A 26,555-nucleotide genomic window follows, 5' to 3' on the forward strand; every position below is an offset into this window, starting at 1 on the left:
GTATAAAAAGAAGTCTTTGCTAAACCTGACAGATCCCTTGAATCAAAAGGAAAGGAATTAAGCTCAAATCCAACCTAATTCTATTGAAAAAAAAATTAAAATTCCTTCCTTCAGTTGCTTTACTGCTGCATGGCTGATGTCCCAGTATTAACAAAATCCAACTCTAATTTTTAGCAAGACACATTTATGTAACAGTATTATACAACTTAATGTTTAAGAGAGACAGCTTAGGAATTTCTTTGCTGCGGTTCACATGACATGAGTGATTGATTATCTAGGATCTGCACTAAATGCACAAAAAAAAAAAAAAAAGAAAAAGTTACATGCTGTTGTAAAAATCATTGCTCTGCTGTACTGGAACACAAATCTCAAGAGACAGCTCCTAAATATACTAAATCATAGCAGACAAATATACAGATGAAAGTACAATGCAACTTTCAATTTTCTTGTTAGTTCAAAATAATTCTCCAAGCAACAACACGCAATACAGTTATACATCACAGGGACATGCAAAACTCTCCCATGCGGAAATGAAGGATTCCACGTCAACTAACAAAAATTTCTGATGTTGCTTTGATGTTGCTTTTAAAACGCATCACACAAAATAGCACATTTATCAACAGAAGTCATGCCCTTCTGGTAATAAATAGTCACTTATCAATAGCTAGAAAAATCAGAGTTAAATTCAAGGAAAGTATCTTTCTCTTGCATTTGACTAAAGCATTGTTATTATACAATGATAAAATCTGAGAAAAAAAGAAATTCAAGACATGGAACCATCATATGTGAATAATTAATTAAAATGGGCCAGTAACATCCATTTGCTCTGAAACCTGAAGAAACTAAGCCTACACATACCATCAACCTCAACTCGAGGAGCAGCTTTTCAGGGATTATCAAATATCCTGTCATGTTACCCCTTGAGCAAGCCAAAACTAAAGCTTTCCTTTTCCCCTCCAAAACAATCCTAGTGATTCATGCATGGCTACTGCAATGTTATAAGGTGCTGTAAACAAGGAAGGATAAAAATGCTATCAAGACCTAGGTGACAATTAATGATGCTCTTCAGGTTAGAAGAAGCAGCATAATTCTGGCTGGAATTACAATATAGTTCAATAAACTTTCAGAAGTTGGAAATGGGAAATAAAGAACTTCTGTTTCTCAAGCCCTTAGAACAATTCAGCATTGAAATAAATCAGAGTAAACACATAAAAAAGAGGAAATACTTGTATTTCCCAACCTCCCAATTACCACAGAACTTTGTGGCAGCCAAACATTTAAACATTGTTCACAAAGCCACCAGTTTGGCTTCACATAATTCTTAATTCTCTCACCATCATACTCAGTACACTGCCCATCAGTAGTCACTTGTTAGGCAGCCTTCACTATTCACTCAAACTGTGTTATGCTTATGCAGGCATAGCTGACATAAGATATTGAGCACACCTATTTGACACCTACTACAGGTTTGACCTGAAAAATGCACCCCAAGTGTACATTAAAAAATTCAAAGCACACATTGGCAACATATTCTTCAATTCTATTTTATGGTATTTAGCATTTTAATCTTAATTGATAAAATATCCCAAAACCTCAAAATTCCATTTACATCAGCTAAGTTCCCTTGCATGATTTCAGAATTAACACCTACTTTTCATTCACATTAATAGAACAGGTGAGAGATACAGTACTGATGAACTAAAAGATTTACTTTAAAGATATGGTAAAGTATCTGAGATGATACTATTGCAAATCTAGCACTACCATTTTGCTGACTGGCCCTAAAAGTAAGCTGGCAATAATGCTGCATGCAGATGATAGTCCAGTAAAAACAAACAAACAAACACACACCAGCAGGGCCTTACCTAGCTGTTTTTCTCTCTCTTCTCTCCGTTCTCTGGCAAGCCGTTGCCTGTCATCAACCCTTAGTACTGTTGGGTGATCTACAAATGGAGAAAGAGGAGTATTAGACACACAGCATAAAACCAAATACTACCAAACCCAAACTTAAAGGACAGTGGCTGTTTAACAACCCTAATTATTCTGTCAAAATAGGTAATGTTTTGAGAAATTCATCTTATTTTAAAAAACCCAGAAAACTGATAATTAGAATGCATTCCTATTTTTTAATAAATAAAATACTTCTAAAGAATAGACTAACATGTGACTGCAAATACCCAGCAGGACTACTGCTTGTCAAAACCAAGGAAGAAGCTTTATTTTGTTTCCAAGCCTAAAACAACTTGACTTCTAGAGAGAATACTGTTTATTATTCCATAATACCTCTCCAAAATGCATCCACGGGAAAGGCTATTATAATCAAGCTTTGTCTTCCCCTTGATATTGCCTCAGAACAGCTAATAAGCCCTATATCATGACACAAGAACCTCAGCATCCAAGCAAAACAGGCTGAACCAAAACACTGCTCTGGCTGAGTTGTTCTAAAGCAGTTCTGGCTGAGCCTCTGGAAAAAGTATGATACTGATGTCAAAAGATGTTTGTGTGCACATGTGTTAAAAACTCTGACAAATACACTAAAGGCAGTGAGGCATCACATGCATGAACTTACAAGTCAAGTAAGATGAGAGCTTTTTCTATCGTACATGGAAATTTATCTACATGAATACTTCAAAACTATCTGCAACTGGCTGCTTGGATCACAGCAGTAAGACCGAGGATCACATGAAAGATCTGTGTCAGAGCCCAGCTCTGACTTTAAAAATTCAGGTTTGGTTGGAAAACATCACTTGCTCAATGATGGTTCTGGAAGACAACAAAGTGCTGAACAGCTAGCATCCAACTTCCAGTCTCAGCAATGGAGCTGTTCCAGACAAAGGGAACAAAATCCAAGTTAGCAATTCATCTCAGCATGCTGCCAAAACCAATTTCCTACTCAGCCTGTTCTGTTAAACCTGGAAAGCTCTTAATTTTATGGAGTTTTTTTCAGTAGCACTGAAAAAGTCTGCTTTGCATAAGAACGCAATAAACAAAAAACCCACAGAAAAATAAAAAAGATTTCTGGATATAAATAAATGGTCTGATTTATTTTGGTATTGAGAGGAACTCAGTTTTAAAGTATTTTAAGATAAAGAGCTTTTTGAATACTGTCATCATGAAAGAACACAAGACAACAGAGCCTTTTCACTATTCGTTGTAAATACACATGTAATCAACTTATAAAAACATGTAGAGTCAGCCTACTTGTGTATAGGCTGCATACCTATGAAAAAAGTTATTAGCAAACAATACAATGGGTCATAAAACTGAGGTTAAAGATATTTGCAAAGTATGTCCCTGAAGTGAGGCTGTGCTAAACTAATTTTGAATAGATATTTGAATTAGATTTAAAAAAAAAAAATATGTGCATTTCATCCTCTAACAGAGTTTTCTGCATGAGAATGACAGGATTTCTTGGGTGAACCTGTTCACCAACAGCTACCACTCTTTAATTACACTTGAACTCTTATCAGTGAAAAACTATTATCTCAACTACTGTCAGACTAGAGCCCCAATTAAGAGTGCTAATAGCAGTGCAAAGTAACAGCTGCAAGGAGCAAACCCATTGCACAGTGGGCACGGAGAACCTTCACACACGACAGCCCCCATGAAGGGCACAACAAGTGAAAAAGTCACCGGCAAAGGCAAAGGTAATCTGTCACCCAGCTGCAGGTCAAAACTTCGATGTTGCCTGGCTAGCCCAGAGTGCTGCCATTTATGACACTGCTCAGCCATGGCATGGCAGAGATTTACCCACTGCAGGGTGTACATCTGCATTTGGCTGATGTTCAGCAGCGCGCTGACTCACACACAGCCCCTTCAGCATGCAGACACAGGTCAAAAGGGTAATATTATTCCTTCTCTCTGGTGACTGGCACACAAGGTTCACAAAACATGAATTTCTGCGGCATCAGTAATTAGTGCTTGTGGAATAATGCACATTTTCCCTGGAAAACAAGGATTCCCTTCAAGGGCTGTCAGCAAAGTCAATGTAACATTGAGTTGACAGAAAATGATGAGGCACTGGAGAAAAATGTAGAAACCTGCTTCTTTCAGAATACCCTTCCAGTTCGGGGTTTTTTTCCCTTTCTTGAGAAGAGAGATTTCCCTATTGGAGAGAGGCAACAATTCTTCAAAGAGGCAGGAGGGTTACATGGACAGGCAAACTGAAAAGGTCTCCCTTAAGAATTCCTAATTATAAGCAATGAAGGAATAAAATAAATTTTTAAAGTTGCCCTCTGCCACTCTGTTTGAAGATATCCAATTATTTTTTCCATATCACACACCTGATAGTGTTCAGGCAACAGCAGCCCCTCTCCCAACACCGCAGGATGTTGGAACAATCCTAAAGAATTCACATTAAGTTGCAGGCTATGCAGAGTGTGTGTCTTCAGTAACAATTGATTTTGCATACATTTGGGATCACAAAGAGCTAAATCAATATTAGTACAAAGATGAGGGTAACACCTTTGCAGCAGACCGGCATTGCATTTGCTCTACTAGACACTGGAGCACATATTATCAGTGCAAGACTTACACTGATAATTAAAATATCTTCTCTAAGTCTTCAAAATGATATCTTCATAGTTTGGCTAGAACCCCAGCCTCCAACATCTGCATTCTGAATCCAGATGTTCTGCTGGCATCCTCAGTGCAGAGCATCAATAGTTTCAAACTGAGGCAAAAGAAGAGAGTTCACTGGGACTGCTCCCCATTTTATTTCTCACATCTTTATTCATTAAAAACCCACCAGGCAAATACCTGGGGAACTGGCATTTCTTCTTATTTGGTAGGAACACCAGGACAAACAAACAAAATATTTTGTACACTCTTTTGCTCATATTCCTCATCAGACCATAAGCTTTAAGTTACTGTGAAAGGAAATGGGGAAAATGTCAGCTGCAACAAATCCTGCAAGAACTTCTCATTTTTTAGAGAAATAATTGCCAACTTGGCATATGCAAAACCTAAGAGACAACACTCCAGGAAGACCCACATGCTGCTTTGGAACTTGCAGTCTGGTAAAACTGCAATATGTGGGAACTCACACTCAGCAATCTATTTCCCTCCGCTTATGTAACAGGCATAGAATTAAGCATATGTATGATAGGGATGTCTGGAGAATAAATAAGCCATAGTTCTACATAGGAGAAATTAGTTTTTTACCTGCTGCTGGAAATTAAGCCTTTAAATTCCATATGAAAACAATATATGACCATATATTTAGAACATTTAGTGTGTGTTCAAAATTCATTTTAACAAGTTAACAGGTAATGTTGAAAGCTTAGAAGCCTTGAACAGTATATTGCAGAAATTCTGCACTGAAACATCAATAGGTTTTTGTCCCTAATGATAGCAACAAAAGGAAAAAATAAGTTTTACAAATCTATAGAACTAAGACTCAACAAACTCTTAAGCGAAATTTATATTTGTAGAAATTAAGTTCCTAATTTAACAATTGCCATATATATTTGTAAATATGACCAGTTTTTGTGGCTCATACTGTCAGCTCACTCTGCCTTCCCTCACTCCAGCCCCAAGAATTTTGGATTTCATCTACACACCACCACAGATGAAGGGAACATTGGAACAGCTAAGATGCCCTTCTGAGAAATGAAAACAGGATTAAACTACTGTAGAATAAAGCAAGTATTGAACACTGTCCACCACAAAGCACTGTGGAAAGAGGTAATATCGTCTTTGTTTTCTCTTCCTTTTCCAATAGTGTCTATCTGATTGAGAGCGGCCGTGATTCCTGCTCTGTGCAGGACCCAGCATGCCTGGCAGAGCATGCCAGGTGGGATCTGAACACAGCGCTGGGATTCCTTCCCTCTGGGGACACAGGCCAAGGCACCCCTCTTGGGGATAGAGAACATCTGTCAGTACAAAGCAGGCACTGAGCTGCCAAGCTGTCCAGGAGCTGAAAGAGGGATGTTACAGTGGGCCTGGTCCTCAGCACCACCAGCACCTCTGCTTTCCCAGGCATCTGAGCAAAATCATTACTAATTTCATTCTTTAACCTTGGGTACCTGCATTGCAACATAAGCAGAATTTAGATATCTAAGTCCTCTTCTGGATCTTGGTCTAAGCATGCAAGGGGAGCAGACCCATGACACCAAGGGCTACAGTAGGGTTTTTAGCACATACATTTTCAACTGTGTAAGCAAACAGTGAATTAATTCCACACAATGTACCCGTGAGGTATGGTGAAGTAATGAGAAACATCTGCCCACTGCACAGAGTGTGTTGCAGAACGTGGCATGCTTTGTGGTAAGTGAGGAAATGCCTGAACAGAGGCACATTTATACAAAGCTGCAAATCATTGCCTACAGCACATAATTCTTATTCAAGCACAGATGCAAATACGGTGGCTTCTGTTGTCTTCTCTCACTTCCCAGCCCTCATTCCTAAGCTATTCTAAAATATTACTCGATTTTTCCAGTTTTGCTTCTTTGCAAACAATCACATATTTCAGCCTATCTAAACATGACCAGTCACTGATACCAGTTTTGTCTGAAACAGTGAGGTACAAAAGCAACACACTTTAGAAGTTTCTGTGACAACAGCTGTTTTCCATGCGCCATTGAGGCAAACAGCCTTAAAACATGGAGCATGTGGAATGGTGTACCTGGTTTAGTTCCAGCATTGCTTTGTCCTGAAGTCACTTTCTTATCTTGTGTTTCAGAACCTTCAGTTCCTAAAATAAGGAAGAAGATATTAATTAACCATTTTACTTAGTAGTAGATCACTCACCTTATTATATTGAAACTTAAATATTGCTGTATTCCCTTTAAAATCAGACTGTTCCAAGATTTCACCTTAATGCCATTCTACATCATTTTGCATTAAAAAAACCCCAAAGGCGGAAAGCATTTAAGCCACAATACAAGTTCCCAATTCAAGCTGAGGAAAGAGCCACAAGAAGATTTCATTTTAGCAATACGTTTTAATAAGACTTATAAGATGACTGGCAGATCCCAGGTTTCTAAAGGTATGGTATGAGATACTGGCAAAAACTTCTTTACAAATTGCACATCCATAATGCAGGACTGGAGAGAGGACTTATAGGGACCTGAATGAAATATAAGTGAGGAGATATTCCCATTATTTGCAACATACTTTTGATTGGTGCCCACCAGCCTAGAACGAGATCTAATTTTGGAGTTCTGAATGCTCTTTCAACAACCCTTTATAAAGAAAAAAACCTCAGAAGATTCATTACTATTATTCAAATCAAAACTGTATCCTTGTTTCAGCATCTATCTCTAACTAAAAAAAAAGAAAAGAAAAAAAAAACAAACCAAGAAATTAGATGCCAGGATTTTTTCATCTTACTACTCATCTTTGTACCCAGCAGTTCCACTATAGGGGTGCTGGAGTCCAGAACACACCAATCTGGGAGCAGCCTAAAAGCAGACTGTAGGAATTCTAAGAAGCCCTCCGAAAACAGCTTGAAAGCATTTGCAGGCAAGGATAAAGAGGCAGTTATAAATAAAGCCTAGGGGATGAAAGACACCAATTCATTTGAACAAAAATATCACTAGAAATGAAAGTTGGAAAAAAACCCCCTGATTACTCCGGATTTAAAAGCTAAACAGGCATTACTGTATTAGATCCACTTCAGAAAACATAATTAAAACAAATTTTCCTCAGAAGGCTCCAAGCAATTTCTTATGCAGTTCAGCTTTAACAATACACACTCAGCATTTAGTACCTCAGTGAGTTCATTCCCTTTGTGGCCTCACAGAAATCTTTGTTTCCCTGCTTACCTCCTTCCACAGGCATGTGTCAGGACTAACACAGAGGGTAAAAGGTAGCAGGAAGGACCTGTATGCTACACACACTGTACCTTTTTTGCAGGGGAAAGTTGGGTGAGGGAAATAGAAAAATGCCGTTATCAGATGTTTCACATTCAAGAGCAATGTTTTGCCAAGAACAGTGTTCAAAAATCATGTCACCAAAAAAATTGTGTGAAACCTTAAATAATTGTCAGACACTGCTCTTCTTGATTCCTGCATTAAGTCTCTTCCAATCAACAGAAATAACCACTGTTCAACTTAACAAATACTGATTCCAAATGACAATAAGAACTGTAACACCTTAAAGGCAGCCCAACACAAGATTTTAGTATTTGCCATTTTAAAAGCTCATACAAAACATTAGTGTGACATATGGGTAGATGGCTTGATTTTTGGCAAGATAATTTGAGCACCACTGAACTTGGTAGGATCTACCATTATAAAAATCCATATTATAAATCCATTATAAAAATACCTGGTGCTGGAACAAGTCCAGAGAAAGCCAAGAGACTTGGTGGAGTGACTGGAGCACAAGTGCTGAGAGGAGCAGGGGAGGGAGCTGGGGGTATTTAGCCTGGAGAAAGGGAGGCTCAAGGGGAATCACATCACTTTCTACAACTGCCTGAAAGGAGCTTGTAGGCAGGTGGGGGTCAGCTGCTTCTCACAGAACAAGAAGAAACATCATGAGAAGGAAATGGCCTCAAGTTGCACAAGGAGAGTTTTAGACTGCATATTAGGGAAAAAAAAAATCTTCCCAAAAGAGTAATCAGGCTGCCCAGGGAAGTGGTGGAATCACCATCTCTGGAAGTACTCAAAAACTTGGGGATGTGGCACTTGGGGCCATGGTTTAGTGGTGAACATGGCAGTGTGTTAGTTTAACTGTTGGACTTTATTTTTAGAGGTCTTTTCCAACCTTAACATTTCTGTGATTCTAAACTCTTTATATCTTACCTCTCCCTCAAAGTTAAGGTAAAACAAGCTTTTCTCCTGCATGTATCAACTATTTAGAACATTCTCAGAAAAAGTCCTACTGTAACTCAGTGGGACTACATCACAATTCCCATCAGCCTGGCCTAGGGCATCATCTAGAAGAGGAAACTGTCATAAAAAAGTAAAAATACTGTTTCTAAGAGCTAGTGAGTACACTGATGCTCTAATAGTGTCAGTATAAATTTCTCTGCATCTTTCATACCGGGTATGTGCATTATTTTCTACAAGCACTGCACCATGGGATTATGCAACACTCCATTAACTTCAAAACTGTGGTTTAAATGCCATCCAGAAAATACACTTGCAAAAAAGGCCTAGGTACATGAAGTAATACTTCTTTCCCATATTTCCTTGTCGAACATTTCCTTGGAATATTTTTTGACATGGTTTGAATACACATTCATATGACCACTTATATGACAAGTGATGAAAAGAACAGATGGCACACCATGAATTTTAACGATGCTGGAGATAAATAGGAATTGGCAGAAGCATTTAGTAACCAGTGTAGGTGTGCTCCCACACAAAATACCTCCTGCTCTAGGATACAAACAGATTAATCAGACAACCAAACATCTAAAATCCACACCTAAATATTGACAACACTGGTTTCAATACCTAACAGATGCCGGAAGAGATATAATTTAACTATCTAATATTTGCTCTGCTGTTTATCTTGGACCACTACCTTTCCATAAAGGAATAAAAGTTGCATAAAGAAGTGTTAGAGATGGATAATTTTCTGTGAAGAACAGCTGTCTCTCTCAGCTCTGCCATTACTATATGGCACAGCTTTAAACAGAAAGCTGAACCTCAGCTTCTTTTTGTGGAAAGAGGGGAAAAAATAGGGGGGGAAGGCAAGAAAAGATATATGTATTGCTACTAAATAATAAGCATTTGTAAATGCTGAGCTTTCAAGTAACACCAGTTGCAACACAGAATTCAGCATCTATACCAGGGGCAGAGCTGAAAGGGATCGATCCATAAGGATGGCTAGGGAGGACCTCTGCAGGCTCAGCTTTTAGCTTTGCTTTGAACAAAGACAAGTTAAAAATTGAGAGATTATTCCTACAAGAACAGTTTTGCAATGGAAATGAAATCTATTTAGAAGTTTCTGACCAGTTTCAATATATCTATGTGTTCACAATCAGACAGTTTAATCAATACTTCTGTCACCAAGATAAGTACAAGCTCTAGAAGGACTGACAAGCAATTTCATAGGATGTCAGCTCGCCTCATGTCTCACACACAGCCATTATAATTACAGTAAATTCCTACAGCAGTTAATAATCTCTGTACCAAATACCAGTACCAAAGTTTACTTCCTAAAATGGAAAAAAAAAACCACTTTATGATGGCCAGAACTACTTTGAAAGAGGCTGTTCCATGATCAGCATCTGTCAGAGAAAAATGCCTTTAATAACCTTACAGTCTAAGGTGTTCCTCTTGAATTAACAAAATGAGTTATCTCCAGTTTGTCCAAAGGAGGCCTGTGTGAGCAGAAGTAGGAATTGCCAGCAGTGGGAAGCAAAACAAGCACAAAGAGAAAATTTATATTAAAAAATATTCAAAGTTGACGAAAAGGCTTATGAAAAACACTGAGAAAGGAGGAAAACTATAAGCTTTTAGTGCTTCTTTACATGCCAGACAAGCTCTGGTTAAAGAAGCCTGGCCTGAGAGACAACGTAACATATTCGAGGGGAAAAACTTTGCTGAGAATTAGAGCCGCTGGGAGGATGTGCTGGAAAGCAGAAGGAACATTCACCCAGATCCTGGAAAAACACTGAATGCCAAACATTGAGAGACAAAGCATCACACTGGCATTTTGACAGGCTTTTTTAAAAACACAAGTGTTGCGCAGAATACGAACACTTGTTTTTCAGACTGTGGCACATCAAGCACATATTTGCACAGTGAACCAGCTATTCCCAGTGAGGTGAATGACAAACCAAAGGCCCCACAGCAAGACTGAGGAGCTGGAAAGAAGATGCTTAAGCTCTGTTCCATGGAAGAAGGGAATCAGCCACAAGACAGAGGCAGGTCTATTTCCAGAAGGTCTCTACCTCCAGAAGTGTAAGCCCCAGGAGATTAAATGCAGTGTGAAGGGGCACTTGGGGAACACAAGCAAGAAGTGCTGCTGAGACCTGTGCCAAGGTGCATCCCCCAGAACTGCATCCCAACACGGGTCTGGAAAGGGGAGCTGTACAAGGGCTGCACAGCCGTGGATGAGACACAAGCACAGGAGAGCCCCAGGCCTGCAGACAGCCGTGGCAGGGCAGGTACACCTCTGGGCACAGGGTGCTCTGAGCACCAACGGGGAAAGACCACCCTCCAGCTCCCTGCTCTAGTTCTGCTAGTGTGAGAGAAGGTACTGAGAAGCAGTCGTGAGAAAAAAGAAACAGCTAAATCAGAGGAGGAGGGATTACAGGGAAAAAAGAAGAAAATCTAGCTATTCTGTACCTGCCACTTGTCATCTAATCCCCCTGGTATGACTGAACAGCTACTTTTTTTAGCTGTCAGAGAGTGCTGGGGGTGTGTGGGATGGGGAAGGCTTCAGAAATGACAGCTGGAACAAATTCATGCCTCAGTAAAAAAGCGCTGCCAATACACAGCAGAGGAAATTCAGCATTAAACTGGGAAATTTAAAGCAGAGCTAACTGAGAACTGATATAGTCTTTACTCCTTAGCATCTAATCCTGCTACCTCCAACTACTTCCTTATGAACACTGCTCAAAAAGAAAACAAAATAAAAGTCCTACTCTTAAATCCCCTTGTGTATTTTATATAGCATGTCACACCTGACATACACAATGTAAAAAAATGCAGAGCTTAAATTACCCAGAATTAAGCACAGAAGAGAGTAGTCTAAATTTGTACATGTTATAATAAAGAATTGGGGCTAGTCTAGGCAGTTTTGTCTAGACACTGGGAACAGTGGTAGCTAGCGTGTCAGTCAAGTCAGAGGCATTGCTGTGCTAGGTAGAGCATATTGAAAGTACAGATACAGGTCAGAGCTGACAGAATTTATTATTTATTAATTCAGAAACACATTAAGACCAAAATCCTGAGTACCTGGCTCAGAATAAGCATCTGAGCATTCAGCAACTGGCTATTCTGTTCTAAGGCAGCATCACTGAAATTTAGGACTAAAGAGTCTCGTTAATGGCAAAATTGTGTTGTTTGTCCTAAAAGCAAATTATTGTGAGCCATGATCCAGGGGCTGAATACATGGAAAAGCAGAAGTCAACATAAATTAAAGCTTTTCCAGTACTTGTGACTTTTGCCTCTTCTTACATTCATACTTTATGAATAAGACATGCAAAAACTACTCTCCATATTTACAGTAAAAATATATTTTGCAAGTCCTTAGAATTTCACATTCTTTGTGTTATCAATATCTATATATATTTAGACAAACAATATACTAAGTAAAATTTTAGTGCAATTTATTGGTTTAGAGTTAAATAATGTGTTCATTCCACACTTGCACACCATGCTTACTTGCATTTTAAAAATGCAATCTGAGGAACAAAGGACAGCAATCTTTCCAAAGATAAATAGGTCTCAAAGTTCAGTTGTATGGCTGGCCAACAATTACCAATATGCATGCAGTACAGCTGACAGATAAAAAGGTTAAAAAAACAAGTACCTGGATGTTTAATACTAAAATCCTCAGAGTAAGTCTGGACAAAATTATGATCTGCTCTCTTCTTTAGAGTTGTTGGAGAGGGTAAGTTGTAAAGAGCCTTATTTAAAAACTCACTTGTCAGACGCTAGTTTTCAAAATCTGCTTGTCAATAATGACTCTAAAACTTCCCCTCAAGAAGAGAGTGGGGTGAGTGTTGGCCTGGAAGCCTGTTCCAGCACAGCTGGGGACAGTATTTTCCAGTGCTTCTGCACTATACTGAACATTGGACAGACCAAATTTCTTATGCTGCTGCTTCTACTATCTCTGAGCTGAACACTAAGTCAGTGCTACTCCTCGCTTGTCACAGCATAAGCACATTGCAGCCCTAATCTTGTTCAGGGCCTGTTACACTTTTCAGAAGATTATTATAAAACAGTGCCTTGAGTGAACCAAAATTGCACTGCCACCAGCACTGGCTTTGCTTTTGTGAACTCCTACGCATGCAAACATAACCATTACCAAAGCCAAGTCCTTCAAAACAAGATAAGAGGGAAATTCTCACCTTAAATTAACACATGCTACAACGAGACCCTGTTGAGAGCCTTGAAAATGGATTAGAGACCCAAACACAACAGTTGGTACACAAAACCAAAGCATCTCCTCTCATCACCGAAATCCATTTGTAAAAATTGCACAGAGGAGCTGTGTCCAAGACAGTTACTCTAACACTTCAGCTGTACAGGAGCACAGAACTAAGCACTGGCATTTTATCAGTATAAAACAGCTCCTCCTTTTCTCCCTTTCTGTAACAACTTGAAACTTCCCTTCTGTACAGGAGGTAATAAATGGTGCCTTGCATGCTGCAGCTGGGCTCCAAAGCGCAGGCAGCCTGGCAGCAGCCAGCTCCTATGCACAGACCACTCTGAAGCAACCTTCATCCTTTAATTCCCTGCCTGCAGTGCCCTTCCTGTGTGGCAGATGTGCTGTCCTGGTAGCTGGCAGATGCTCCCTGAGCAGTAGCTGAGGACAGGAGCAAAAGGGCACACTAAGAAACCTTTGCTAGCACTTACTATGGACAAGGAGCTTCCTGGTGCTTCTGGGAAGGTTCAGTGAACAGTTCAAGAGACAGCGCTGGGGGTGAGCTCAGATCCTACAATTGTTTTAGTGCAACGGGATGGGAAACAAGGGAAATACCTCTGGAGATTGGAGGACTTTAAGACTCAGCAATAGGCTGCAGGAGGGACAAGGGGAGCACAGCATGAACGCGCCTTTTGCAGAAGCTTGCTCACAAGAGATGTCAGCTTTCTAGGGAATGGGGAAACCAAGACACCGATGGTGCGTCACACTGCACTTATTTCAGGTCAATCCTTTGGGGAAGGGCATACAAATAGGAATAGAACTGAAGCATCGGCTTAGAAATTTTACACGCGTACTGTCCATTCTATTCCGCCCAAAAAACCCAAGCCCTCTTGAATGCACTGAACACCATGTTCAAAAGAGACACTAGAAATATTTCTCGAGCAAAGCTACCATTTCAGAAGAAAAACAGAAACACATCAAAAACAAGTCTTTCAGGCTTCTTAATTTAAATTCTTCAGAAAACTCTTGGCAGGATGGGTAGGGCTATACCATCAAATCAAAATATTTTTGTAACAAATTTTTGTTCTAATTAACAACACAGATAAAATTATTTCAAGAGATTTTCAAGGTTTTGCCAACTATTGTAGCAGTGAGGGAGAAAGAACTGCAGGAATTCTGCAGAAGCCCTGGATCTAATGCACTCCAGTGTGTTAAAACTAAAATCTAGATTTCTGTTTTGAAACGATAGAGACATGTACCTAATTCTGGTTACATGTCAACACTCGGATTATCTTGTTAAGGGAAGTAGGTTTAAGTGACTTCTAAATGAACTAAGGTGAAGAAAGAGTATTTCCAAACTATAGACCAGTTTGCTATTTTTAGCACAGGTAATACATGTCTTCACAACTTCAGATAAAAACTTTTTGAAACTTCCATCATTAGCAAATGGAAAATGCCTGTTCTTCTACAGTCTAAACAGCAGTACTTACAAAGTACATTTGCAAGTTGGAGGTTTGAGTCAGAAAAGTGACAGAATATCTGTGTTTCACTTCTATTCACTGAAACATGAAAGCAAAGTTCATGCCTTATTTAAACATGCCTATTAATTAAGTTTATATTAAAATATTTTCAATTCTTAAAAGGTCAGTGCTTTAGTACATCTTTTTGTACTTCCAACAGTGTGGAACTTACCAGTCTGGTTTGCAAATATAAATAAATTATATGACACCAAGCTGCAGTGACCATCCCAGTTCTTTTTGTTCTGGCACTTATCACAGAAGCCTACAATCACAATTGCCAAACAAAGCACTGCTACCAATGCTCCTCATCTCTAATGTCCTGCCTGAGCAAAGCAGAGTGAAAACTCACCAGCATTAGTGCTTACTACTCCCGGAATGGTATAAAACTTGCATTGTTTTCATCATATAGACTAGAGAGATAAACACAGCTAATTCAGCACTCAACTGTAAAGCATTAAAGATAGAAGCACAAATAGATTTATTTGGAAACAATCCACAGACATAAATCTGGATGATGCAACTGGCTATAGAGAAAGAGTCAGCTTTTTTTTTCTTTTAAAGATTAAACTTGTATAACTGCTCCATTGGGAGATGCATATTTATAAAAGATTACTTTTGGCTGACTACATTAGCTTAAAAAAGCATTGTATCTTAAAATATTAAATAACGTAGAAGATACCAAACCAAATGCCTTTGTAGGGAGAGTTAGGATCTCTTAAGGATGATAAAAGAAACACAGTGTCTGGAACAACACTGTTTAAAAAGCTGACACTCATATTCTCTGGATAATGATATTTCATTATCTCACTGCAATATAAAACAAGGACACTAACATGAAAGGATCTCTGGAAAAAAGGTTTTCTGTTGAAAAAGCCTGTGCTATGAAGCCAGTTCTGCAGCTGGCCAGAAGCTAGGAAGCTTACCCAAACACAGATGAGACACGTGAATGGAAGCTTTTTAATTACACATCACCAAAATGAAATCTGAAATGCCACTGCCTGAGGGCATGCAGGACAACCTCAGTTCCAGACAGCCAGCAATTTGTGCTGTGCAGCCTGTCTTAAGGCATGAGTTCTCCAAACACCAAAAGCAGGCAATGTGCAAGATGCAGTGATTTATTTGTGAGACTGTTACACAAGGGCAAACACCTTCAGCCAAGGTACAAGAGTACCAGCTGCTTCTCCTCAGATTCCTCACTGCTGCAGGCAGCATTTGCTACCACGATGTCAGAGAGATTCCCATACCCAGGATCAGTGTCAGTGTATTGCTGCAGTAGCTGTACATGGAAGGTCACCTCAGACATTATGAAATGAAGCACCTGTACAATTTTCTAGATGAAAACCTCTTCTGGACTTAAACCAGAGATCATTTTCCAAACTATGAGGTAATTCCTGTGAGTAATTCCAAGGTACAATGAAGCTTACACCTACTGCTGAGAAATGGAGAATCGGGCACAGACCAGCCTGCTTTCTGTATCACACCGATTCCAAGGTGAGATTGCTTGAATTGCAGAAAGAAACTTGAGTGTCCCATTATTTGATACCCTCGCTCAGAGGACACAGTGATCAAAGCATATTGCAGCCTGTGAGTGTCAGTGAGATAGCAACCGCAGCAAAGTGAGTGTGGGCATGGAGAGAAGGGGAAAATGGATACTTTGCTATACATTGCTCTATTGAGCAATTTGATCTTGAGATATAGTTATTTCTGAAAACAATGCAATCTCTTTAGTCTCAAAGAAAAGAGGACATAATCACTTCTCCCTACTGAAGTAAAATAAAATGAGACATTCTTTTGATGCAATACATATTTTTAATTTAAATGACTATGCCGCAAAATGAACAATATCTACTGATTAATTTAGGATACTCCTGCCAACATTGAGCTTTTCAGAAAACACAGTGCTTTCTTCTTGCCACCCCACTGACATACACAAGTCACCACATCCCTCCTGAACTCAGTGCATACCCATGCTTTCAACTCTTCTGACTTAGCTCCATGTGCACTGAAGTTCACAGTTACCATCCCAGTGACTTCATGTTTTAGACAGAGTAGTCCCATAATAGTTGTTCTTCTGCCACCACAGAAACACAGGATGAATCACAGAATGGTCTGGGTTGGAAGGGACCTTAATGACCACCCAGTTCCAACCCCTCTACTATGGTCAGGAACACATTCCACTGGAGATCAAGCTGCTCAAAGCCCAATCCAACCTGGCCTTGGACATTTCCAAGAATGGGGTATCCATAACTTCCTAGGCCACCTGTTCCAGCGCTTTATCATCGTCATGTGAAGAATTCCTTCATACGTGGCAGCATACTGATGATTAAAAAGCATGGCACTACTCTTTTCCTATGTCACAGCAATTAATTCCTATGTACAGCACCAAGTGATGCAGTTGCCCTGTGGGAACACCCCCCATTTTCAAGTGCAGTCTCAGTGTGCCCTGTGTAAGAACAAACACGTGTTATCCTCATCGACATCCAAATGCTGAGCGTTGCCCTTGCCAGGTGAGGTTTAGACCAAGGAAACAAATGAGGTTTTAGAACCATTTTTTTCCATAGGTAGGAAATTCAGATTTTTGCTTTAATAATCTCTCTCTGCTGCATGTGCAGCTGCAGGCACACTCTAAAACTAGGGCACTTCAGCATTTTACACACACACAAGCAGCTGCAAGAGGCATAAGACACTTAACAAATGAAATGGTATTAACTTTTTAAGCATAAGAAAGTTAAAAAATAAAACTATTCTCCTTCAAAGCCTTCTTTCTTTAGTGACTCTGCACTGCCACGTTACACAACTATACAAGTGAGACTAGAACAGAACTCTCCCACTGCATTACTTTCAGAATACACTTAACATCTCCCTGACCTTCTGGGTAGCTCCAATCACTTTCTTTCTACAGAGCTTCAGCCAAGAGTACAGCAGCTCTCACTGGGTTCCAGGTTACTGGCCTGCCACACGAATGACAATTCCCTCACTACCCATACCCATTAAAAGACATCTCCAATAAAGCTTAAGAGAAATCCGTTATCCAAGATCTCCCATCCTCTGCTTTCAATTACTTTAAACTCAGAATCACTGTATCTGCTGAAGTAAGTGAAGTCCTGGCCTTCATCCCATAATTGTTTTAAAGCATCTTCAGTCTCATCCTTTTGCATCTAGGAAGAAGATGGGGTTGCAAGAGTAACTTTGTTCAATTACCTCATTTGGGAGAGAATAAATGGGCACTCATCACAATAGGAGAAACAGGATAGTTTCACCCCAGCCTATTGATTTAGTGGCTATTTTCCTCAGTCATAATAGAAGTACATTTGCACAAACAGACAAGTGGTTTCAGACTGAAAGTGTTTCATGCCCATTGTGGTTTAGTTTCACAGGACAACTCCCAAGAAACTCCTCTGCACAAGCCCTGACAACTGCCTTTGGTGAGATCTTATCAAACCTTTCACCAGAGTTAAAATAAAGATGCTCAAAACACAAGAAGAGAGGATAGAGGGGAAAAATAGAAATATTATTTAACGCTAACAGTCTAAGGCATTAGTACTCCATGCAAATGAACATGGGGTAAAATTTATTACAATTGGCTACAGAGCTGCAGAGTTTTCTGTAGGATTCAGCTTCTAAATAAAATAATGAAGTAGCACAACCTTTTTTACCAAGAAAAAGTTCATTGCCACATGGGTTTCATCCCCTGACTTGGCCTCCTGAACTGAATGTGGGAGAGCCGTGTCAACACCAGAGTGCGCCTCAGGAGCTTGACTTGGCCGAAAAGCCAAGTTAGGCATTACACTGAGATAGCTACACTGCTCCTGGTACCCAATTATCTTCACACAACAACACTTTAGGCCACTTAGATTTATGCCTGGCACATTTGCTGTGATTTCTCTTCCAGACAGATAAAATCTAGATTACCTACAAATTAGTGGGATCAATACAAGTAACATAGGTAATCACTTCACTGCTGCAGGTTTTCTTGGGCAAAGCTCCCTGCAGCTCAAATTTTGTGGAGATGTTCAGAGTCCTCCTTCCAGCCTCAAGAAAATAAAACATGAATGATGCCTGCAAATTGCTATAGCAACAACCACCTCTCAACTAAAGTCAGCAGGAAGATTCACAGAAGCTGGGCTTTGTTTATATAGCCTGCTCTGTAGAGACAATTATTTCTGAAACAGAACTACAAAGGCTCCGTGCTGTTATTTAGCAGTTGAGCTCCTGGATGCACACACTCAAGCCATTACTCTAATTCAGAGTACTCTTGCCTGAGGGAAACAGGCAGTTTTCTGGTAGCCTGCCCCTGCCTTGCTGGAAGGGATGCTGCAACTACTTAAAGCAAGTGCAACACTCCATTTGCTGCTTCTTCTCCTGTTCTTTTTATATAAAAGATCTGTGCTATGACTGCAAGCCAAATAAAATGAGCATTTAGTGTGGCGCAAAATGCATGTACACAAACAGTGCAACAAAAAGGAATTTTCCTACCATTGCTGAGCAGGGAACAGAGCTGAAACACTGACTTAAGAAAATATATTTCTGTTGCATGACTTATCCTTAATCACTTCAATCACTGTCAAAAACAAAAGCTGTGCCAGGCCCACACTATCATATTTAAGGAGGCAGAAGACAAATATAGCTAATAGCAGCCAAGAGCTCAACAAGATTTTCAAGACATCACTTTCTGGAAAATTTGTGTTTCAAAGCAGCATACGAAGCTGGAAAATTTATTTTCAATTCAGGGAGCCTTTCTTTACTGCTGTCCAGCTGTCAGGAAGTAGGGCTTCCTGAGGAGCTATGTACTGCTTGGCAGAAAGGTAGAAGATTCTAATTGCTAATTACAACACTCCATGCACAGAACTGAGTCTGCACAAACGATCTTAATAATTCCTGAGCTCCATGCATTGGAAAAATTATAACAAATGAATACGTGTTTAGGAAGCTAAAGGTGTATATTTCAATCAGAAGGTATTACGTGCAATCTTTAAATAGCACCAACAGTTACTTTTTAAAAGTCTTTATTATGAATACATTAAATGGTTACTAGAGCTCTTTGGCCTTTGTTAAAGAATAACTCACCACAAAAACCAAAGTATATTTTTTACCCAGGTTCTCTCTTGGACCTGAGGCTGAGTGGCACACCACTAAAAAGTACATCTTGTCTTTATACACTGCCACCCCACACTCTCCATACAAATCCACAGCCTGGAGAAGTCTTTTAAAAAACCAAAACTTGTTTCTCTACAGGATCTCCATGGGTAGGTGATTTCTCTTAGACCGCTCTATTGGCAGAAAAAACATTTGCCCTAAGTCCAGTACTACAACAGCTCTTTGTATGTCATGAAAGCATAAAACATTCCAAGTCCATGAAGGTTCTCTTTTAGTTCCTTAAGCATTGGTGTCATTGGATTTCCAAGCAATTGCTTATTAGCTCTCTTGGTGATTCCATTGCCAGACTGCCATAATTTGCAGTTCTTAGGCCTTTGGGGACATAAATTTCATTTTCTGCCCCTCTACAGTCTTCAGAGAAACCTTTTGTCTCTGACTGACTCACTTTTATTTTAAGCATGTTCCACAATTTCAAAACCAGACTGAAAGGATTCAGCCATATTCAGGTTATAACAACCACTGAAAATTAATTCTTCTGAGAAAAAAACACATGGGTTGTTGCTACTGAAAATAAATCAAACCAAACATTTCTGGTTTTTTAACAGAAGTAAGAAAAATCTTTCCTTACTCCCTTCACTGCTTTTAGTTATATATATATATATATATATATATATATATATATATATATATAAAACTAGTCTGTATATTCAACAAATCAAACAGGATGTTCAAAAAAGTGTTACTGTCATGTATTTGATGCCTTATTTAACTTGGAGAAAATCCACCATGGTGCTATTTGGATTGTTTCTAAGAGACAAAACACAGAATAAGTGTTAAAGTTGTTGCCTTGCTTTTGTGCTCTAATTTTTAATTGGTTTATAATGATGACATGACAGAATATGCAATGTAAAATATCTGACTAAGCACAGCAACAAGCTGTAATCAGAAGAACTCTATTTACCAACAAGTTTCAAGAATAAAAACCAAACCCAGATATTATTTCAAACTTAAACACCCCGGTGGTTCAGTATTTTGCTACAAAGGCCTCTCATTCTTAATACAAAGAAATCTTTGCACAAATCTTTGCTTTTGGACTATTTCTAGTAACTCAACTACAAACTTTCAGAAGATATTTGAAGTTTCCATTAAGTTGTAACATCACAACCTCAGGTATGCAGGGCTACTGAGATAGATCAAAGCCTGACTTCCTCCACAGTTATTTAGCCTTACTGATGGGAAGGCTATTAATTTCCAATAACACAATCACATGCTTAATTATTTGATAGTATGTCATGTATTAGTTGTATTAAACAAGCTGCAGGGTCAAATTTCACACTGAGATTTCCTAACTTCTCAGTTCTTGAACTTGAAACCCTAAAGGTTAACCAAAAGCTTGCATAATGCACTGACATATATCAGTCAACAAAATTTAAGAATATACAAGCATTTCAAACAGGTAACTTTACATACCAGCAAGATTCCTTTTCACTAGATGCCCTCCTGTTCCTCTTATCCTATTGAACAGCATCTTTGGCCCCTTTCCTCACCTTACATCCCCCCTCTATGCCTTCTCAACCTCCATCTCTTGTTCCTGAAGCTGCTACACTGCAACTCTCTTCTATGGCCATTCTCCTTTTTACCCCTGTAGTTCTCTGGGCAGAGAGAATTGCTCAGATTGTTCTAACACAAATACCTCCTCACGCCCACCTCTCCCTAAAGGCATCACATCACGCCTCCTGCAAACCCAAGCAGCAGGCATCTGGGCAGCATGGGAGACAAACAAGCCTCTCCACACTCCCAGCTGGTGCGCCTGGTGCCAAAGCTGCCTGGGACTTTTTTCTCTGGCTGCTTCCCCTCAGACCCCAGAGCTCCAGGGAGGACCATGCTCAACTCATTCCATGGGGATAGTGAATAATTTGAACACTGATTAGACCAAAGCATTTGAGAGGAAAGGCTGCTGCCTTGGTTCAGCCAAAAATCCTGGACAGAAATATAACACTCAAATGCTGAAGTCATCCCTGACAGGCATGAGCTGTGACTCTTTATGTCGCTAATTTGAATAGATTCGCATAAGGTCAAGAGGAGGCGTAGCTCTAAAACCAAATTCATACTGTTCCCAGTTTCAAGTCTTTTCATAAAGCCTTGTGCCCTTAAGCCATCCCTTGAGACCGATACTAAGATTTTATTTTTCAAATAGCAGAATTTCCCTATTTCTTTCCTATGTCTCATTCTTTAGAAATTGGTCCATTTGCTGAAGATGAAGAAAGCAAGAATTAGGGAGAGAACGTGGCAAAAGAGAAATAGAGACCAAACCTTTTAAATCTATCAAAGTTGTAAAGAGATTGAAATAAGACTCTTTAAATGGGAAATGTTATGCAACCTTTATTATTTGCCATCTGCCTTGGAAAATTCAAATTAAGCATGAGAACGATAAAATTCTCACTTGGGGTTATTTTATTATGCAAAGCATCTTGATTTTACAACCTCACTGAAACGCTACATGGAATTACAGCTCTTTAATACAATAAAGTGGCCTCCTCTTTATCATGGATTGAGAAAACAAAGAATTTAGACCTTGAAGCCACATGCTTCATGGCATCAGCCCAGCCTTCACAGATTCACTAACAAAGAGGAAGGATTCCAATCGCTCTGATAGCAATGCTAAAAATAGAATTTCATGAAAAGTCTTTAAATTTTATCCCAGAAACAATAAGGCCTTGTTAACAATTTATATAATGTTTTACACATTAATAACAAGTTTTATATATTTCATATATTTTGAGTCCCTGCCTTTAAAGAGTTTTACAAGAACTGCTAGACTAAACAACAGTGTACCAAGTGTACCTCTAGAGGTATTTTGTTTTAGACAATGTTCTTGGTTCTGATTCTTTTGTTTGGTCAACTAAAAGAGGAAAAAATGGACTGTCTCATTGGGGTGTTTATTACAAGTGACTTACATCAGTGCAACACTTCAAAGTCAACCTATTGTTCTATAATGCACATCAAATATTCCACTTCAGCACAAAATGAAGCCTCACAAAAATTTATGCATTACATAAACAGTGAAAAAGGAGAAAATGGATGCTGCAATTACAGTATTTGACTCTATGCAGAAATGCATTGTTCAGCACGTTAGAGTTATATATCTGAAAGCCCAGGCAGCCTGTGTTGGATGCCTGAGATAGCAGCTACAGTAATTTCAGACAGGATGACCACACCTCCCTTCTTTCCCCTGAACAAGTGAAACAGGGATGGAAAAGGGCTCAACACTGCTTCATCTTCAGGCAGGTCACTCAGGCACTGTCCTCCAGCCCTTCCCTTTGCTACAGACACACTGGTTTGGAGGCTGGTTGCCAGAGCCATTAAGTCTTCTTGTGTGCAACCACCAAACAGAACTGGCTCCAAACCAACAATGCAATAGTTCCCACAAATTGCCTGCAAGATCTCCACACTCCCCTTCCTGGCTAGACTGAAGTATAACTACAAAACTTTGGCTTATATGGGAGACACACATTGAGTTTTGTTACACAAAACTTGGGACCACATAGATCGGTTACTGCTGGAATCAGGCTGGTACTAAGTGCTTCCTGGGCTCCATGTATAGCACTGTGGAAATTATTTTTAGGATGCAAATGGACTTATCTAAAAGGTTGTTCATTAAGCCTTGCCCAGGTGGATTGCCATTTCACAGGGAGACAAAACTCATCAAACCTGCTTCAATCTTTCATACAAGTATTTTTGTGAGTAGCGAGTAGCTTACTACCAGTGAGGTTCCAGGCTACAAGATTATTAAAGCTCTATGGAATGTGACTAAAATAACATAATTCATGTCCACCTTTCTGGTTTATCTTCATTCAACACGATGACTATTTCAAAGTCAATCACTTTGAAGCATGATACTGCTGTGTAAGAGATCACCTTGCTTCACAGCCCCTTGATCAGCACAGCCAAGCAGAACATCGCTGACCAGGCTCTGAACAATTAGGACTCATATCACAACTATACAACAGAGGACACAATAAAAAGATGCACTCTGCATCTTTTCACAACACTCTAAAACATTGCTTCCAGCAACTGGAGTGCCAACTAACTTATTTTCATTAGTGCTTACCTATTGCTGTGCCAGCTTTGTAATTAAAACAAACAAAAACAAAATAAATTTGGCAGCACTTCTTACTTCCAAAAAGCACTTCTCCTGCTTTTAATAGAAGATCAATGCCAAAAGCTGATGCAACTAGAGACAAACACTCTGCAAAACTAAGGTTTGCCAGACAGCATTTTAAAGGTGCCCTCAACCTTTTCATCACCTACCAGTTCTTGTCTGTGAGCAGCAGGTTTAGCAGAGCATGAGTCCTAGTCAGTTCACTCATCATCTGCATCAAGAATTGTTTTGGAATGCGTTAAACTCATCTCCTGGTTTCTAGCAGCCAGTTGCATTTCCCTTCCAAAAGAATGTTTAAGAGACACCCCTGAGTACTACAGCCTGAGGCTCTCTCCAGCTACCTAAAGGCAGCACCACCAACATTTCTGCTGGCCTGCCCCAGTCCAAGCTCCAATCATTCAAATATTCTATTATAGAGAGCACAATCCCTCCTCTTTTACACCCTGAGACATGTTCTCACTTGGTGAGAACATGGTGCTAAAAACACCAAGGCCTGGGGTTTAATCCCTATATGGGCCACTCACTTAAAAGTTGGACTTGATGATCCTTGTGCATCCTTTCCAACTCAGAATATTCTGTGATCTGTGACCTGCCACTCTCTTTTCTCTGTTTTCACCCAGTAAAGGGCCTGGAATACCTCTTGTGGCTCTTCAGCTGACAAGTCTCATGCTATGCATGGCCTGACAACAAGCCTGGGGGCGGATTCTCTCACAGTTGAGTGTTTACTCTGCTGCCCATAGTCTGCTTTGCAACACAGATCACAACAGATAAGTGGGAAAAATGGTATCATACCTTTTAAATAACTTTGTTTGGGAGTATGTTTGAAGTGGAATAAGAGCAGTTTTATTCTAAGGCCCAGAAAGCAGAAAAATAGATTCAGAAACAAAATGAAGCAACAAATATACAAGCTCGTCTATCTAACAACACAATACAGCTGAATATGATTTTTTTTTAATGTTAAAAACAGACATGTGATCTTCAGAGAGTTCTTAGGAACAGAGTGATTGGGAACTGATTGCAGCCTTCATAATAAGACAAATTATTATTCTTCTCAGTGTTCTTACACAATACAGACTATTTTGGATGGGAATTAGGCTGCCTGTAAAGCATACAAAGCATCCTAACTACCACAGCTTTTCAACAGACTGCTTTTTTAAACTATTTATCAAGAGAATCACCATTCTTTGCCAATTTTTGAACATTCACACAGCTTTATAAATCTGTCAGATTTTTGGACAGATCTTTCCTTGGCATTTCTACGCCACCTTGAACAACAGCACCTGATTCAAGGCAACACTACATCAGTGCCACTATGCAAAGCCAGAGAGAAAGAAAACTACCCTCTATTTTTAAAGTTCCAAAATTCACTAACAAAACCTAATGCCAAACCCACACATTTTCAAACTACACAAATGAACAGTAATTAGTGTCACAGTGAACTGATACTCATACCTGCATAATTAGCAGTAGGTAGTCCTAGCTGTCATCTCCTCCTACCCTTCTGCAAATTAGGAGCAGTCTAAATTTAGCTATACAAGTTAAACCTCCTGCTATTGCTACATATAGACTGGGAATTATAAGTATGTATATACTTAAATATATTTAAGTTAATTTGAGATAGCAGCAAGAAAATCTATTAATTTGCACCCTATGTAGAGTTTTATTTTGTCTACATTTGATTTTATTTTGATGACACAAACAGTCTCACAAACCAATAAGATTTGATCTTGAGTTCAAATTTTTTTTCCTGAATTCTGTTGGTAAATAATGTGAAAAAATAATATGAATTAAGAAGTTCCAGCTTTTATTATTTTCTGGTAAGCCAGGAAAAGATCCTTTTTATTTTGGTAGAAGACTAGACCTATGCAATTAGATTGTGCTAAATGTGTAATCTGCTTTCATTTGCAGAATGCTTATCACTTCATTCTTCCTCTCATAACTGTGCTGAATGTATACTGGAATAAAGTAGTGTAGTTTTAAAACCAAAACAATTATTATTCTACCTCAAAAGAACAGAAGTTCTATTGAAGAGGACAGAACACTTCTGTCATTTCCCTATTTGGACAAAATTCAGATAACATGCCGAATTACATGTACCAGTGAATATGATTATCTGGGAAGATCATTCTGATAATATTTTAAAATTTATTTTAAAATAGGGCTGTAAATTATCGTCCCCTTGGAAGAATTAATGTTATATTTAGATAACATGAATTGGTCTGTGATGCTCTCAGATCTCCGCTAGAACAATAATCTTCTACGGACGTTCCAAGGAAATCTCTTAAAGACATGCTAGTGAGTCATCTGGTCAGGAGCTAAAGAACAGTCACTGGCTTTGGAAACTGTTCTTTCTCAACATGTAATCTGGGATTAGATATTGTAGTGATTAAGAAGAGACTGTACGCAACCTGGGAGAAGGACACTGTACTCCAAGTAGTTCATGCATCATGTGGTGCTACTGTGAGTCAGGCTGTACAACTTCAGTAGGAAGCTAAACGACACGTTTGCATATGTTGAAAACTTCTTTGCACAGTAGCAGTACTCCAAGCTCCCACCCTATAAGCACCTCCTCCTATGCAGAAGATCTGCAACACTTCCTTAAGACATGAGACCATAATGCATATATTTAAGCCCATTCAGGCTCTTCATCAGAGATCTGGACTGACAAATCAATCCCCAACTGCTACAGAACAAGGTTTACTCTAGGTTTCCATGGCAAAATGGGAAAGTGAGGCAAGTTACAGGGACAGAACAGAAAACAACTAGATTCCTCTCAGGTAAGT

The 26,555-nt window shown here is 39.3% G+C and overlaps 1 protein-coding gene across 8 annotated transcripts in view; it reads right to left on the reverse strand.

The window, feature by feature from the left end:
* MAP7 (microtubule associated protein 7) overlaps nucleotides 1-26,555 on the reverse strand; it is a 109,284-nt gene that overhangs the window by 41,065 nt on the left and 41,664 nt on the right. For all 8 annotated transcript variants that reach the window (XM_074537612.1, XM_074537613.1, XM_014268589.3 and 5 more), the window contains 2 exons: nucleotides 6,626-6,694; nucleotides 1,866-1,943 (listed from right to left, as the gene is read on the reverse strand). In XM_074537612.1, coding sequence (XP_074393713.1) covers nucleotides 1,866-1,943; nucleotides 6,626-6,694 — 147 coding nt within the window. The remainder of the gene's footprint in view (nucleotides 1-1,865; nucleotides 1,944-6,625; nucleotides 6,695-26,555) is intronic.

Source organism: Zonotrichia albicollis, chromosome 3, assembly GCF_047830755.1.
Source record: "Zonotrichia albicollis isolate bZonAlb1 chromosome 3, bZonAlb1.hap1, whole genome shotgun sequence".
Classification (NCBI taxonomy): Eukaryota; Metazoa; Chordata; class Aves; order Passeriformes; family Passerellidae; genus Zonotrichia; species Zonotrichia albicollis.